This window comes from Carlito syrichta, unplaced genomic scaffold (genome assembly GCF_000164805.1).
Source record: "Carlito syrichta isolate Samal-C Ts95f unplaced genomic scaffold, Tarsius_syrichta-2.0.1 Scaffold287494, whole genome shotgun sequence".
NCBI classification, from domain to species: Eukaryota; Metazoa; Chordata; class Mammalia; order Primates; family Tarsiidae; genus Carlito; species Carlito syrichta.
Genome location: NW_007231590.1, coordinates 3406 through 18003, shown reverse-complemented (window position 1 = coordinate 18003; position 14598 = coordinate 3406). Strand labels below are relative to the sequence as shown.

The window sequence follows — 14598 nt, the reverse complement described above, 5'->3', positions numbered from 1 at the left end:
GTGGCTCGCCCAGGTGTCTCTGCGGCACGGCTTCGCTGCTTCCTTCCCTGCTTCCGGCCTCTCTGGCCAGGGTGACCCGCACCTCCCAGCGCACGCCCCTCCTGCTCGAGGACCCCAAGTCCCCACCAGCAGGACCCCAGCAGGGACGCAGCTGGGACAGCGGGTGCTGGAGGCCAGCTGCGCTGAGAAGGCCGCGGTGCAGTCGGGGCCACCCCAGGGCTGCTGCACCCACAGTGCTCACAGCAGCCGCGAGAGCCCAGGGGAACCCTCTGTGAGCACAGCAACTGCTCCATGATGTGGGTCCTCTCAGTCTCCGTGGGCCTACTTCCTGCAGAGCCCCAAGCTTCAGACCCCCCTGTGGGAAGCATCAAGGGTGGCAGCCTGGAGCTAGAGCTAGCAGTGCCTGAAGCCCGCCTCCAGGTCAAGGTAGGCGGGTGTCCAGCTGTCTGTCTCAGCATCAGGCCTTAAAGGAGACCTCTTGTGCCTGAAGCGTCAGCCTCCGTGGAGGGAAGCCTGTCCCGGGCTAACAGCCCCCAGTGCGACGTGCACACCCCAGACTCCAGACAGAAGAGAGCAGTGCCGGGCCCTAACAGCAGCTGACAGCCGCCCTGAACACCCAGCGCCGCGCGGGCCCCAGGCCGGAGGAAATGAAGATCGCAGCGCCCACAGCCGAGACGCCAGGGGGACGAACAGAGGCTCCCAACCGCCGTCGGTGGCCGGTCGGTGGCCGGTCAGAGACACGTGAATGGCCCGTCGTCGGGGCCTGGGGGCAGTGCCACAATACAGTCACACTGTCTTCAGCTGCTCCGAGCGATGACCCGGTGGGAAACCCCAAAGGCGCCCGGGTCCCGATTCAAGCAAGGCCAGCAGGTCCCGACGCGGACGGTGGCGGCCCGCTTACCTCGGAGAGCTTGACACACATCTGCTCCTCCCAGCCCTCTTCTGGCGGAGCCTCCGGAAGGAACACCCAGTCGGCGCCACAGGCCAGGCCACTCACGAGGGCCAAGTACCTGCACGGACAGGGCCACGGTGTCAGCACTCCGAGCGGGGCGGCAGCTCGGAAACGCGGTCCCCAGTGACCGCCCCGTGGGGTGTGGCGCCCACCCGAGCCGCGTCCGCAGATACGCACCCACAGTGGCGTCCCATGACCTCCAGGACAAAGGTCCTCTGGTGGCTGCAAAGGAAAGGAAGAGGACATCCACTCACCGCCAGAACAGCACGAGAGCCAGGAGGAAGGGCTGAGACGGCCCGGCGGGCCAGCGCCACCGGCTCCAGCTTCCAGAAACGCTCCGGCTGAAGGCGCAGGCGGCAGCCCCACTTTCCTCTTAAAATTTTTTTTTAGAGTCGGGGTCTCACTCCGTCGCCCAGGCTGGAGGGCAGCGGTGCCACCACCGCTCGCGGCAGCCCCAAACTCCTGGGCTCAAGCACTCCTCCCGCCTCAGCCTCCTGAGTAGCTGGGACTACAGACACACTGCCACGCCTGGATACTTTATCTTATTTTTGTTTTATTTTGGGCTTTTTGGCAGATAAATCCCTGTTTATCGGAAGTAATTAAACTGCCTTTTTCCTTTTCCTTCAAATTCCTAATAATCTACTCCAGGATCAAATTCATTTCTATTGACTACAGCTTCTCCAGCTGTCAGATAAAGGACTCGGACAGCGTGTTTACTGTCTAGGGCTCTTCCAGACTAACATTCGCATTTATGATTTTATTGACTAGTGATCTCCCAGACCTGGTTAAAAATAAACATAAAATGAGTTCCCAGTTGGCTTTTCTTCCTCAAATAAAACCAAGTCATGAAATGTTTCAACAGTTTACTAAAGTTTACACAACATTTCAAGCTCTAGAAGTATTCATGTTTAAATGGCCTGATCTTATTTCTGTAGAGATGGGCTCTCTCTGCAAAACACAGCTCATCTCTAGATGGGCTATGTCGTCCGGGCTGGCCTCAAACTCCTGGGGTCAAGCCGTCCTCCCGCCTCAGCCTCCCAAGTGCGGGATGACAGGCGTGAGCCCCTGCGCCCGGCCTTGCGATGGCCCTTTCCAGTTCCATGTCTCCCAGCGTCTACCTGCTATGCCCCAGACACACTCATGACACTTCTAGGACACTCTTCTGTCCTCCTTCCAAGTCCACCCCTACGCTGGGCCGCCTCGGCGACTCCCATCAGGAGGTGTGGGCTGGACACGCCCCAGGAACACACGGGCCGTGCGTGCGACTAGGTCAGCCTGGGGAAGCCCAGAGACTGCCTTCGGCCTGGGGCGGGGGCACCCAGTGGCTCTACGCCCCAGCCAGCTCCGAAGGGATTGCGTGCCTTTCCGGCAGCCGCCGCGTTCACACCGTGGGCTGAGACAGACGCTGCAGTGGCACTGTCCGCAGGACCCATATACGGAGGCCCAGCAGCCCTGCGCCCTGGGGACGGGTTTCAGTCCCTGGGTCTCAAGCCTCTCCTCCACGGTGGCCGCGTGGGGCGACGCTCCGGGATTGGGATTCGTGGACAGTGCTTGCGGGGGCTCAGCAGGTGAGGTGTCACCTGCAGAGCCCAGGTCACCTGGGTAAAATGCTCCCCACCCACAGCCATGTGGGGTCCACTCCCCAGGGAGCCCTTTGGGTGGGACATTTAGACAGGGATGTTTGTTTTCCAAATTATCCCCAGCAAGGGAATGGTCATCACCATGAAAAACACAAGCGACCGTTTACAATTAACAACGAAAAGCAGACCCATTGCCTTGCTAGACTCTTAGAGGCCACGGGCTCTCCGAGCCACGGCTGGGGCCACACTTCCTGGCTTTGGTCCCCTCCTACTGTGGGGAGGGGAATCTTTTCTTTCTCTCTTTCATTGACTTTTAAAATAAACGATATTTTCTCATCTCAAAGAAAAAACGAAAAGCAGGCCAAGGACCGTTTGCTCGCCCCCTCTCTGATTCTGCGCCACAAGGCCCGAGCCAGGACCCCCGTGCCAGGACCCCCGTCCTCGGAACGTTCTGGAGCCGGGCACTCACAGCCCTGGCCTCCCCTCCTCCCCAGGTTCTCCGAGCGCAGGTACCTCTGGGCCGTGGTCATGATGGCGTCTACGACCTCAATGATGCGATGCAGCGCCGAATCGGTGCCAATGGTCATGTCCGTGCCGCAGAAGTCGTTGTCGATGGAGCCCACCATGCCCACCACGTTGAGGTAGGCGTACTTCTGCACGGCCTCCTCGTCGATCTGGCCTGTGGGAGCAGAGGGCGCAGCTCAGCCCCGCGACAGCAGCCCTTCTGGGGTGCCCACACGGGCAAGGCGTGGTGGCCGGGGGGCAGAGAACCCAACTGTTCTTTTTTTTTGAGTTGGGAGTCTCACTCCATTGCCCAGGCTGGAGTGCAGTGACACGCTCCCGGCTACCGCAGCCTTGACCTGCTGGGCTCCGGCGATCCTTCCGCCTCAGCCTTCCGAGTAGCTGGGACTACAGGCGTGCGCTACCACGCCCGGCTAATTTTTGATTTATTGTAGACACGAGGTCTCGCCAAGTTGCTCAGGCTGGTCTCAAACCCGCAGGCTCAGGCAATCCACTCGCCTTGGCCTCCCAAAGTGCTGGGATTACAGGCTGAGCCTCCAAGCCCGGCCTCCCAGCTGTTCTTTAAGAGACAGAGTCTCGACCTGTTGCCCAGGCCGGCGTGCAGTGGCACCACCACGGCTCACTGCAGCCTCGACCTCCTGGGCAGAGGCAATCCTCCTGCCTCAGCCTCCTGGGTAGCTGGGACTGCAGGTGCATACCGCCACGCCTGGCTAATTTTTAAGTTTTTTTGTATAGCCAGGGTCCTGGTCTGTGGTCCAGGCTGGTCTCAAATTCCTAGCCTCAAGCGATGCTTCTGCTTTAACCTCCCAAAGTGCTAGGATTATAGGCATGAGCCACCACACCCAGCGGAGATCAGCTACTCTAATCTGTGTCTATTTGTTGTTTTGTCTCCTCGGAATCCATGTGGTATGGCTCTGCACGCTTAAGGAAAAGCAAAGCCTGAGACGCTGGAAGTAGGGATGCCCCGTGTGAGCTGGCATTTGGCACCGGCTCCGAGACAAGAGTGGCGAGTTAGGAAAATGAAAGGAAGGGTCCACATGCTGCAAAGGGAGTGTCAGAACCTCCACTTCCCTGGCAACGGTTCAGAGGACGACCTGGCTCCGAACAGGGACACGCCACGGCTACAGAAATAGGTGCCAAGGGCGTGTCACCTCCACCTTGACTTCACTTAGGTCTGGAGGCAGGGCTTGTCCGCCAGTGCTGTCTACCGTGACTCTCAGGGCCGGGCAGCTCTGCACAGAGACCAGGACGAGCTGAGGCCCGGACCCGTGGCCGCCGTCCCCTTCTGTGCTCCCAGCGGGCTGTGCCGGGCCAGGTCGAGGCGGAAGAGAGGACACAGGCCGGGCGCGTTCCCACCCACAGCCGCTCCCGTCCCCCACGGAGACGCCGAGAGCCCCGGGAACGCGGCCTTGCTCAGGCGGACGCCTTTCGCCAAGTGGCCACACGCTTGAGCCACTGGCTTTCACGGGTCCTACTTCATAGGTCGCTGGAATTCCAGGGCAACGGCCTCAAGAGGTCAACGCCACGTGCACCCGGGGCTCTAGACGTCCTTTCCTGAATGGCGTTCGGAGGCAACCCAGGAAAACACAATGGCGGGTCTTTATCATCCCCATAAATTAAAGTCTTGGCTGGGCGCGGAGGCTCACGCCTGCAATCCTAGCAATGTAGGAAGCCGAAGCAGGAGCATGGCTTGAGCCTGAGTTCGAGACCAGCCTGGGCAACGTAGCGAAACCTTGTCTCTACAAAAGACTTTAAAAATTAGCTGGTATCACAGGAGCAAAGAGCTGAGCACCACGTGTTCTCACTCCTAAGCGGTCCCTGATCACTGGTCACACAAACACGAGGGTGGGATCAGAAAAGACCCTGGACACCGCTGGGGGGGAGGGGACACGGGGCAACCCCCGGGTTCCTAGCCCACTCTCAGGGGCGCGAAGGCCAGCTGGAAGCCCAGACTCCGCCTGCATGCAGCCTACTATCATGTAGTGAATCCTCACTTGTGCCCCACAACTCTAGAATGAATAAAAAAGAAGAAAGGCCGCATGTGGTGGCACACGCCTGTAGTCCCAGCTACTCGGGAGGCTGAGGTGGAAGGCTCGCCCGAGCCCAGGAGGTCAAAGCTGTGGTGCGCCATGATCCTGCCACTGCACTCCAGCCTGGGCGACAGAGCGAGAGCCTGACTCACCGCAAACAAAGAAAAGCCCGGTGGCTACTTGAGTTGTAAGAGACCCCAGCGAGCTGGGGGCCACAGGGAGAGGGCTCCAAGTGGGAGCAGAGGCGTCGAGGGCTGGTGGCGACCCGGCCACCCCTTAGCTATGCGGCTGCCTCTGACTACTGGTCTGTGCATGGGCGTCCGTCATGCACTCAGCTGGCACGGCCATGGGGAGCATTCCATCAAGCCCAAAAGTGCTGGCCTGGAGGAGGCGGAATCCACACTCTCTCCTCACTGCTGCTCCCACGGGGGAGCCTCGGCGGGCCTGGGAAGGCGACCTGTGAGACCTGCGGCCACGGCAGAGGCTCCCGCGGGGCGGAAGGGCGACGCGCCCACCCACAGTCTCCCAGGACAGGCCACAGGCACGCACCGGTCCTGGCCAACTCCTCCAGCAAGCCGCTCCACTCCCTCCGGAAGACGTTGGCCCCCGTCAGGCTGCCGTCGCCGCCGATCACGCACAGGTTGGTGATGCCACGCTGGACCAGGTTGCACGCGGCCTTCAGGCGGCCCTCGCGGGCCCGGAAGGCCTGGCACCGGGCGCTGCCGATGATGGTCCCGCCCTGGGGAGACAGACGGCGGGCTGGTGGACCTCCTCTTGCTCCTCGTTTAGACAGGGCCCTGCTGTCGCCCAGGCCGGGGTGCAGGGGTGCAAGCACAGCCCCCGGCAGCCTCAACTCCTGGGCTCAAGCGATCCTCCAGCCTCAACCTCCCGAGTAGCTGAAACTGCAGGCGTGCACCACCACACTCCGCTAGTTTTTTTTATTTTTTGTAAAGACGAGGTCCCGTGATGCAATCTGGATCTGTCTCAAATGCCTGGCCTCAAGTGATCCTCCCGCCTTGGCCTCTCAAAGTTCTGGGCTTACAGGCATCAGCCACCATGCCTGGCCTCTTTATCCCCCTCAAATGGACAGTAAGCTATGAGGTCAGCATGCTCGAGGGCCGACCAAGACACTCCGGACTGTGCAATTTAGATTTCCTCATTTGCGTCTTTTGAGTCAGTCAACTAACTGTGAAAGTCTGTGATGTTCCCAGTTGCCATCTCAAACTGGAATTCCATGGCAAACACACATGCATCATGACCAGAAGGGGCCGCGGGGGTGTGGAGACAGACAGACGGTAGCCACCCGTGATAAATACTCAAGAGCCTGCGAGGTCAGAGCAGCTGCCGGCAGGCCAGAGAGGAAGTCGCCCCTGGCCTGGCCGGGTGGACTCAGCCAGGTGCGCAGGGGCAGACGAGCCTGCTACTCGCCCCCCTCGGTGAAAGAGTGCCTCGGCCACTGGCCTGGGAGCCAGGCTGTCCTGTGACCCAACGGTGCTGGAGCTTGAGGCAGGAGCCGGGGCCATGGTATTTTGTTTTGCCCCATATACACCCCCACCCTTTAGAGGCTAGTCGAAGGAAACTTAAATCTCATCAGCCACACTTGGGGGGACTCATGATCTATCACCTTGTTTTGCAAAAACTAACAACTGTTGGGGGCTAGTTACTTAGAAAACAACAGGAGCCTTCGAATACATCATGACTGCACGTACAAACTCCAGCGTGTGCTGGGCCCTCGAGACAATCACGGCCAGAGCAAGGGCGCATCGGCACAGCGGTGTCTCTGCCGGGATGGACCCCTGATGGTCCCTTGGCATGCAAGGTGCACGTGCCCAGCTCGCTCTGATGCATGGAGACTCACGTGTGTTTTTACCTGGAAATGATGACCACGCCCCGGCCAAGGCCCTAGGGAAAGGCTCCCGGCAAGATGACGTGCACGCAGCCCCTTGCTACACGGCTGCCCAAGGACCCTGTGTCGCCTTGGTCATGACCCCCTGTGTGGAGTCAGGGTACAGCCCTGACTCAGCCTACAGTGGGAAGCCCGTGTCCCCATGCCTTGCGTCCCCATGAGGTCGGGTCTCCGAGACGTCGGGTCCCTGTGGGGTCCATCCCCATGACATCGTGACTCCATGAGACCATGACCCCATGAGGTCGAGGGCCCGTGAGGTCGTGTCCCTATGATGGGTCCCCATGACGTCAAGTCCCATGAGGCTGCGTCCCTGTGGCGTCGTATCCTTGTGAGGCTGTGTCCCCGTGAGGTTGAGTTCCCGTAACGTCTGTCCCCATGGAGGCTGCGTCCCCATAAGGTCGAGTCCCCACGAGGTCATGTCCCCGTGAAGTCACGGCCCCAGAGGCCACCGGCCACTCTGTCCCAGGGCTTATTAGACGCTCGCCGGGGACACCCCAGCGCCCAACAGACACGGAGCTCACAGCACCAGGGACCCAGCAGCCTCCACATCAGTCTGGCCTGAAACGCGGGGCAGCGGCTGCAAGCAGCGCCCACTCTGGGCTGGCATCAGGCAGCGCACTTCCACCCGACGCGGAATGAGTGACAGGAAGGGCACTTCCTTTCCACGCCGCTGGGTCGGAGCAGGGAGGGCACAGCCTGCGTGAGGTGCTTTGGCAGCGCAGGTTGGGAGGCCTCGCCCTGGAAGCACGACTCACTACCATAGTAGGGAAGCCGGCGGCCGGCAGACCCACCACTTGCAGGATGCTGGACACGCTCTCCCAGTCGGCCTCCACGATATTCGAGCCTCCGTCCACCATGCCCTGGTAGCCCTAGGGGAGAAGACAGAGGATTTTAAAATGCAAGTTAAGTTTCGCTGTAATGTTCGCGGACCCGACCTTGACCACGAGCTTCTTAGCATCCAGGGGTGAGAAGACACAGCGCAACACAAGTGCGGGAGAGAAGTGGCCAAGCATGGAAAACCTTACATGCAATCTTGGCCAGGCATGGTGGCTCACACCTGTAATCCCAGTGCTTTGGGAGGCTGAGGCGGGAGGATCACGTGAGGCCAGGAATTTGAGACCATTCTGGGCAACATAGGGAGACCCTGTCTCGACAAAAACAAACCAAAAAAATTAGCTGGGCGTGGTGGTGCATGCCTGTAGTCCCAGCTACTTGGGAGGCTGAGGCAAGAGGATTGTCTGAGCCCGGCTATAGAGGTTGCAGTGAGCCATGATCGAGCCACTGCACTCCAGCCTGGGTGACAGAGCAAGACCCTGTCTCTAAAACAGAAAAAAAAAAAACTCGTCTCCAATCACGGGAACTCCTTCCCAGACTTGTCCCCAGAGAGGGGTGGGAACAATGTTTCTCCTATGGCCCCGTGGCTCCAGTGAGACTAAAAAGAAACACATCCACGCCCGATGTTGATACCCGAACACAGGCCCACACGCACACGGGGTCACCGGCATTCCGTCAAGGGCTCCATCTGCCAAGGCGGCCCTGGCTGCTTTAGCTGTGTATTAAACACATGTATAGCCGGGCATGGTGGCGCACGCCTTAGTTCCAGCTACTCAGAAGGCTGAGGTGGAAGGATCGCCGGAGCCCGGCAGGTTGAGGCTGCGGTGGCCGGGAGCGTGCCACTGCACTCCAGCCTGGGCGACAGAGTAGGACTCCAACTCACACACAAAAAGGCGTGTAGACAGCACAGCTGGGTACGAACTGGGTGCCCTACCGCCCACGCGTAACACCCTCTGCTCCAGGGAGCTGGACGTCAGTGCGCACCTCCGCCAGGGGCCCAGAGACCCGGGGACCCCTGCCTTTCAAAGCCAAATGCAGCTTTCTTTTTCCCCGCAGAACACACAAGATCAGGGAATACGGAAACGTTTATCTGCAGCTTTATCTGCATGACTCACTCCCCACAGCACCTAACCTTAAGAAACAGCTATTAAGCATCTAGGGCCGGGCACAGTGGCTTCCACCTGTCATCCCAGCCCTTTGGGAGGCAGAGGCCGGTGGGCTGCTTGAGCCTAGGAGTTGGAGACCAGCCTGGGCCACACAGCAAAACCTCACCTCTACAAAAATTAATGATAATCATAACTAGCCAGGCGTGGTGGTGTGTGCCTGCAGCCCCAGCTATCTGAGAGACTGAGATGGAAGGACTGCCTGAGCCCAGGAGGTGGAGGCTGCAGTGGCTGTGATCGCCATGGTCATTGTGATCGTGCCACTACACTCCAGCCTGGGCGAAAGAGGAAGACCTCAAGTCAAAAAAAATCATAGAAAAGTTGGTCATAAACCAGGTGGTTCGGCCTGTAATCCCACACCTTTGGGAGGCTGAGGTGAGTGGATGGCCTGAGCCTGCGGGTTCGAGACCCGCCTGGGCAGCGAGACCTCATCTCTACAATAAATCAAAAAATCAGCCAGGCGTGGTAGCGCGTGCCTGTCATTCTGGCTACTTCGAAGGCTGAGGCGGAAGGATCGCCGGAGCCCAGCAGGTCGAGGCTGCGGTGGCTGGAAGCAGCCATTGCACTCTAGTCTGGGTGACAGAGTGAGACTCCAACTCAAGAAAAAAAAAAGAAATAAAAGAAAAGTTGGTCACAATAAGTTAGTAGTGTGGGTTTATGATCTCTATCTAGTAAAAGCCAAGAGGAAAGAAAAAAGGAATCCAGATTTTTACAAATGAAAGGTCATTGATTATGAAGCTTTGTGTGCAAAGTTAGTCAATAATGCAGGGATGTGTGTGTCTAATCTAGTGTCACATGCGATAAGCAGGAAAGAACAATGCACCATGTGGTGGGACGGAACCCACACCAGGCACGGCGGGTCCACCTCCGCGCTGGCCAGCGCCATCTGCCTCTATGGGCAGGCCAGGACTCTCCCTCACCGTGTCCCTCTTGGTCCCTAAGCAGGCTGATGGAAGAACTGCCCGTAACTGGCCTGTCGCCTTCACGGCAAAGCAGTGACATCTGCTAAGCCCGTCCAGTCTGATCACTTCTTTGCTGTTATTGATGTAGCTCCTCTTTCGAAAGCCTTTCGCGGTATGCAGGCTGAGTGGTTTTCTCTCGAAGCACAGAGCCCAGCGGAGCTGTCCCCGAGGAGGGAGGCGGTGTTCAGAAAGCGTGAGACCTGATCCAGCCAGGCGCCGACTGCATTATCCTGGTGTGTGCACCCTGTCCACACACAGGGAGCGCCAGGACAAATGGCCCATGTGAAGCCATCCCTCTCCTCACTCCTGGGGATCTTAATGCTACAGGGGGGTGAGTGCATGGAAGAAGAAGGGGGGGGGGTGACAGATTGATAATAGAAAGATACATGACAGATGGCTGGTAGAAAGATGACACATGACAGACCGATGGGGGCAGATAGATTGATAGATAAAATGCACATGATATTTAGATGATGCTAGACAGATAGGTGATAGATAACCGGCCCTCATGTTACACACTCCTCATAATCCGAGCGCCCCAGACCCCCAGGCGTGCGCTCACACCCACACCACACCCTAAGCACCTCACGCCCCTCCCCAAACCTGAGAACTGGGGAGAACGGACGGCCATGTGGCACCCCCGACCCACCAGGTGCATTTCTGCAAAACTCTCAAGGCGAGGCAACCACAGGGAAGGCATGTGGCCTGGTTCCGCGGGCCAGGCCCACGCCACGCACAGACCCAGACCCACCCTGGAGGGATGCTGTGCCACCCTCCAGACTCAACCCTCGTGATGAGGCCAGGGCAGTGGCAAAAGCCAGGACCTGCCAGGGCAGGGTGGGACGCAGATTCGAGAGGAGAGACGCCCAAGCCTGCACCCCACAGGGTACGATGGGAGCTCATGTGCGTGTGACTGTCGGTGCAGAGAGGCTGAGGGCCAAGGGCCTCCCACGGCGTAGCTGAGGGGGAAGAGGTTGAGGTTCTCCAGCACCCCGAGACCAGCTCAGGGTCCAGGCCAGAGCACACATCCAATGCCCTTCCTCAGATGGCCCTGGAGCATGGGACATCCCAGAAAATGGCCCTAGCCAACCACCACACACTACTTTATGACTTAAAATGCCATGCTGGCCAAGCACGGTAGCTCATGCCTGTCATCCCAGCACTTTGGGAAGTGGAGGTGAGAGGACTACATTAACCCAGGGGTTCCAGACCAGCCTGGGCAACTTGACGAGACCTCATCTCTACAATAAATCAAAAGTGAGCTGAATGTGGTGGCACATGCCTGTGGTTCCAGCTACTTGGAAAGCTGAGGCAGAAGGATCACCTGAGCCCACCGTTGGCCATGAGGGTGCCACTGGGTGACAGAGTAAGACTCTGACTCAGAAAACCAAAACAACACAAAATGCCGTGCTGGGAAGAGAAAAACTGCCTTTCCCCTTAGCATCTCACAGAATTTAAGTGCTGGTTTAATAACACATTTCTGGCCAGGCACAGCGGCTCACGCCTATAATCCCAGCACCTGGGGAGGCCGAGGCGGGAGGATTACTGGAGTCCAGGAGCTCACAACATAGTGGGACCTCGTCTCTACAATAAAAATAAAAATTTAGCCAGGCATCGTGGTGCGCATCTGTTGTCCCAGCGACTCAGGGGGCTGAGACAGAAGGATCATCGGAGTGAGATCAAGGCTATGGTGGCTGAGATCATGTCACTGCACTCCAGCCTGGGGAACAGAGTCGGACTCCAACCATATATATATATATATATATATATATATATATATATATATACATATATATATATATGTAAGTATGTATAAATATCTATATATGTTTTCTTTTTTTTTTTTTAACAAATCCTCGCCGAGTTCGGTGGCTCAGTCTGTAATCCCGCGCCTTGGGAGGCGGAGGTGAGTGGATTGCCTGAGCCCGCGGGTTCAAGACCCACCTGGGCAACTTGGCAAGACCTCATCTCTACAATAAATCAAAAAATCAGCCGGGCGTGGTAGCACACGCCTGTAGTCCCGGCTACTTGGAAGGCTGAGGTGGAAGGATCACCGGAGCCCAGCAGGTCAAGGCTGCGGTGGCCGGCAGTGGCCATTGCACTCCAGTCTGAGTGACAGAGTGAGACTCCAACTCAAAAAAAAAAAAGAAAGAAAAATCCTCTTGTTTCCAAATAGCACAGAAAACTGTTCTATGTACCCTAACACATATTTTGACAAGAAAAATGTTCTCTAAAAATAAGCTGATGCTTGTGTGCAGCAGAGACACACTCGGGAAAGGAAGCGCTGGACAGTAAGAGGGACACCTTAAGAGGGAGCACAGCACCCAGGCGCGGCTACTGCACACATGGGCTGCGTTGCTAGGAAGTGACTCACTCTTTAATTTGCAAAGTCACAGAGCCCATGCAATGCTTGAAATGTCACCACAAACTGCAGTTTTGAACCGCCTTCTGCTAACGAGGAAGATGCCACTAAATTAGGAAGACTAATTTTACCCAAATGTATTATCATATACACATTCAGACGGGGCTTTCCTATGGAAGTTTCTTCCTGGAAGGCTGAAGATTTATTTTAATACAGCCAAAGCCTAAACATTCTCTAAAATTCCTTTTCGAAACTTGTCTTCAGAGCCAGTGTTATGACTCACACAGGAAAAACAAACCATAAAAGCTTGAAAACCGTGCTCCGTTGTTGACCAAAGTATTCCTGTGTAGTTGATTCTGACTCACACGGTGAACCCGAGAGCTCTGTGGGGCTATGTCAAATCCATCGCCCGATGGAATGTTTTACGTGGAGTGACTTGATGACATCCGCGCACAGGCCATGGGCTCTGAACTCATTTTACCTTCTCGTCTGGAATCACTTTGCACAACATCAAAATAAGTATCAGCAGGCCCCTAGTTGGTCACCTGGGAGGCAGAGCTGTGCGTGGAGGGGTTTGACCCACAGTTTTAGTCACTTGTCGACTCCGTCAAGAATGGAGACCCTGCCCACCTCTGGGCAGCTTCCCAGCATGACATCTCACTCGCACTTTTTAGAACTGAGGACTCGAGTTCCCGTGTTACAGCAGGGTAGGCCTCTTCTTTCGGAACGCTTGTTTGACGGGTCCCTACCTCTTCGAACATGGATGGTTGCTTTTTCCAGCCTGACTTCTTGAATTCTTCAACCAACAACCAGCCATTCAAATAGCAAGCATTCCAACTACCCGAGGAAGACAAGCTCCTGAAGATAAGGCACTCAAAGTATTTTCCAGGCACGCATCACCAACTTCCTACAGATGCAGTTATTGCCCTCAGGGGTTTATCTGCAGGCTTTGCTACTTTTGAGTAAATATTTGTTGCTGCTGTTGTTTCCTGCAGAATCAAGGTTTCCCTAGCTTACGCCTTGATCGAGTAAAGCATTTTACTCAGAGAACTCAGAAGAGGCGCGGGGAGAGGTCAGCTCTGAGCGGCCGGCCGGTCTTAGATTCAGTCAACACTGTGGTTCAGAATCAGGTGTTCAGGAGAAAGAGGCAGCGGAAGGTTCTCTGGCAATGGTTCTCAAAGGCCAGGAACGGTGACTTTATGCTGTCCACAGGAAGTGTGTGCAGAACCTGAGATTTTACGGTTCCCCCACACACCCAGAGGCCTGCCCACCTCCCTGTCAGGGCTCTAAGGGGATGCTCTCGTCCAGAGAGCACACCAGTCACCCCACAATAACGTGCTGGTTGATGGGATTACTGCATGGAAAATTCCGATGGAGTAGCCTCGGGCTCTGTCCTTGGGAGAGCTTGTAAATCTGAAATTCTACAATAGCTTGGAACACCAAGTCACTGCATAGTCTTGTACTGGTGCCTTGGAAAACCAGTTGGGCACCGACATGCTGCATCTAGCCCTTGGGCATCGTGAGCTTGAAGCCAAAGCTGGAAGAGCACAAACATAGCAGGAGCACGGCAGGTGACCCTCTTCCTCTCCAGAGGGTCGGTCCCTCCTGGCAAGACCTCCCTGGGGCTCTCGGAGCTGACGGGGGTGGGGGGGTTACGGAGGTCAGGCTCTTTTGCCACTGGAAGTGCTGACTGTCCCAGCTCGTCTGAAGCCACAGGCATGACGCCGTGAGTGGCCGTGGGGGCGATGTCAGATCAAGAGTGAAGAATTTCGCATGCGATCTGGCAGAGTGTTTAAGAGAATGCTCATTCCTGTACAGATGCGTGCCGGCCAGAGCTCCAATGAAAAGACAGAGCACAGGGGAGACCCCATTCGTGGGAGCTGGCCCTCTGAGGGCTGACTGAGGCCACGTGCCCAGTCCGGCGGGTGTGCCAGGCTCCCGGCCAAGGCCAGGCCACGCCTGGGCAGGAACAGGAGGTGCCAGGAGCTACAGTGACACATTCAACTCTCTCTCCTGACACCAACCATGCGACGGCGTCGCTGCTCTTAGACAGACACACCAGGGCCGAGGAGCTTTAACTTCAAGGAAGTTGGAACGCTGATACAATCATGTCTAAAACCTCAGAAAGAGGTGTCCATAGGATGGACAGCCCGCATGGCCAGGCAGCGCCAGGGAGAAGGTGAGGTCTGAGTTAGAGCAGAGCAGCCAGGCAGGGGTAAAAAGCAGACGTGGCCCCAAGTCAACACCAACCTGGGACCCGAGCTCTGTCTCGTCGGTGGGTTCACCA

General features: G+C 57.0%; 1 protein-coding gene across 1 annotated transcript in view; it reads right to left on the bottom strand.

Annotated features, from left to right (window-relative positions):
* PFKP (phosphofructokinase, platelet) overlaps positions 1-7874 on the bottom strand; it is a 36467-nt gene extending 28593 nt beyond the window's left edge. The window contains exons 1-5 of the mRNA XM_008052761.1: positions 7782-7874; positions 5634-5823; positions 3046-3211; positions 1130-1174; positions 902-1010 (exon numbers count right to left, since the gene is read on the bottom strand). Of these exons, the coding sequence (XP_008050952.1) occupies positions 902-1010; positions 1130-1174; positions 3046-3211; positions 5634-5823; positions 7782-7847 (576 nt within the window). The 5' untranslated portion in view covers positions 7848-7874. The remainder of the gene's footprint in view (positions 1-901; positions 1011-1129; positions 1175-3045; positions 3212-5633; positions 5824-7781) is intronic.
* Between the last annotated feature and the right edge of the window lie 6724 nt (positions 7875-14598).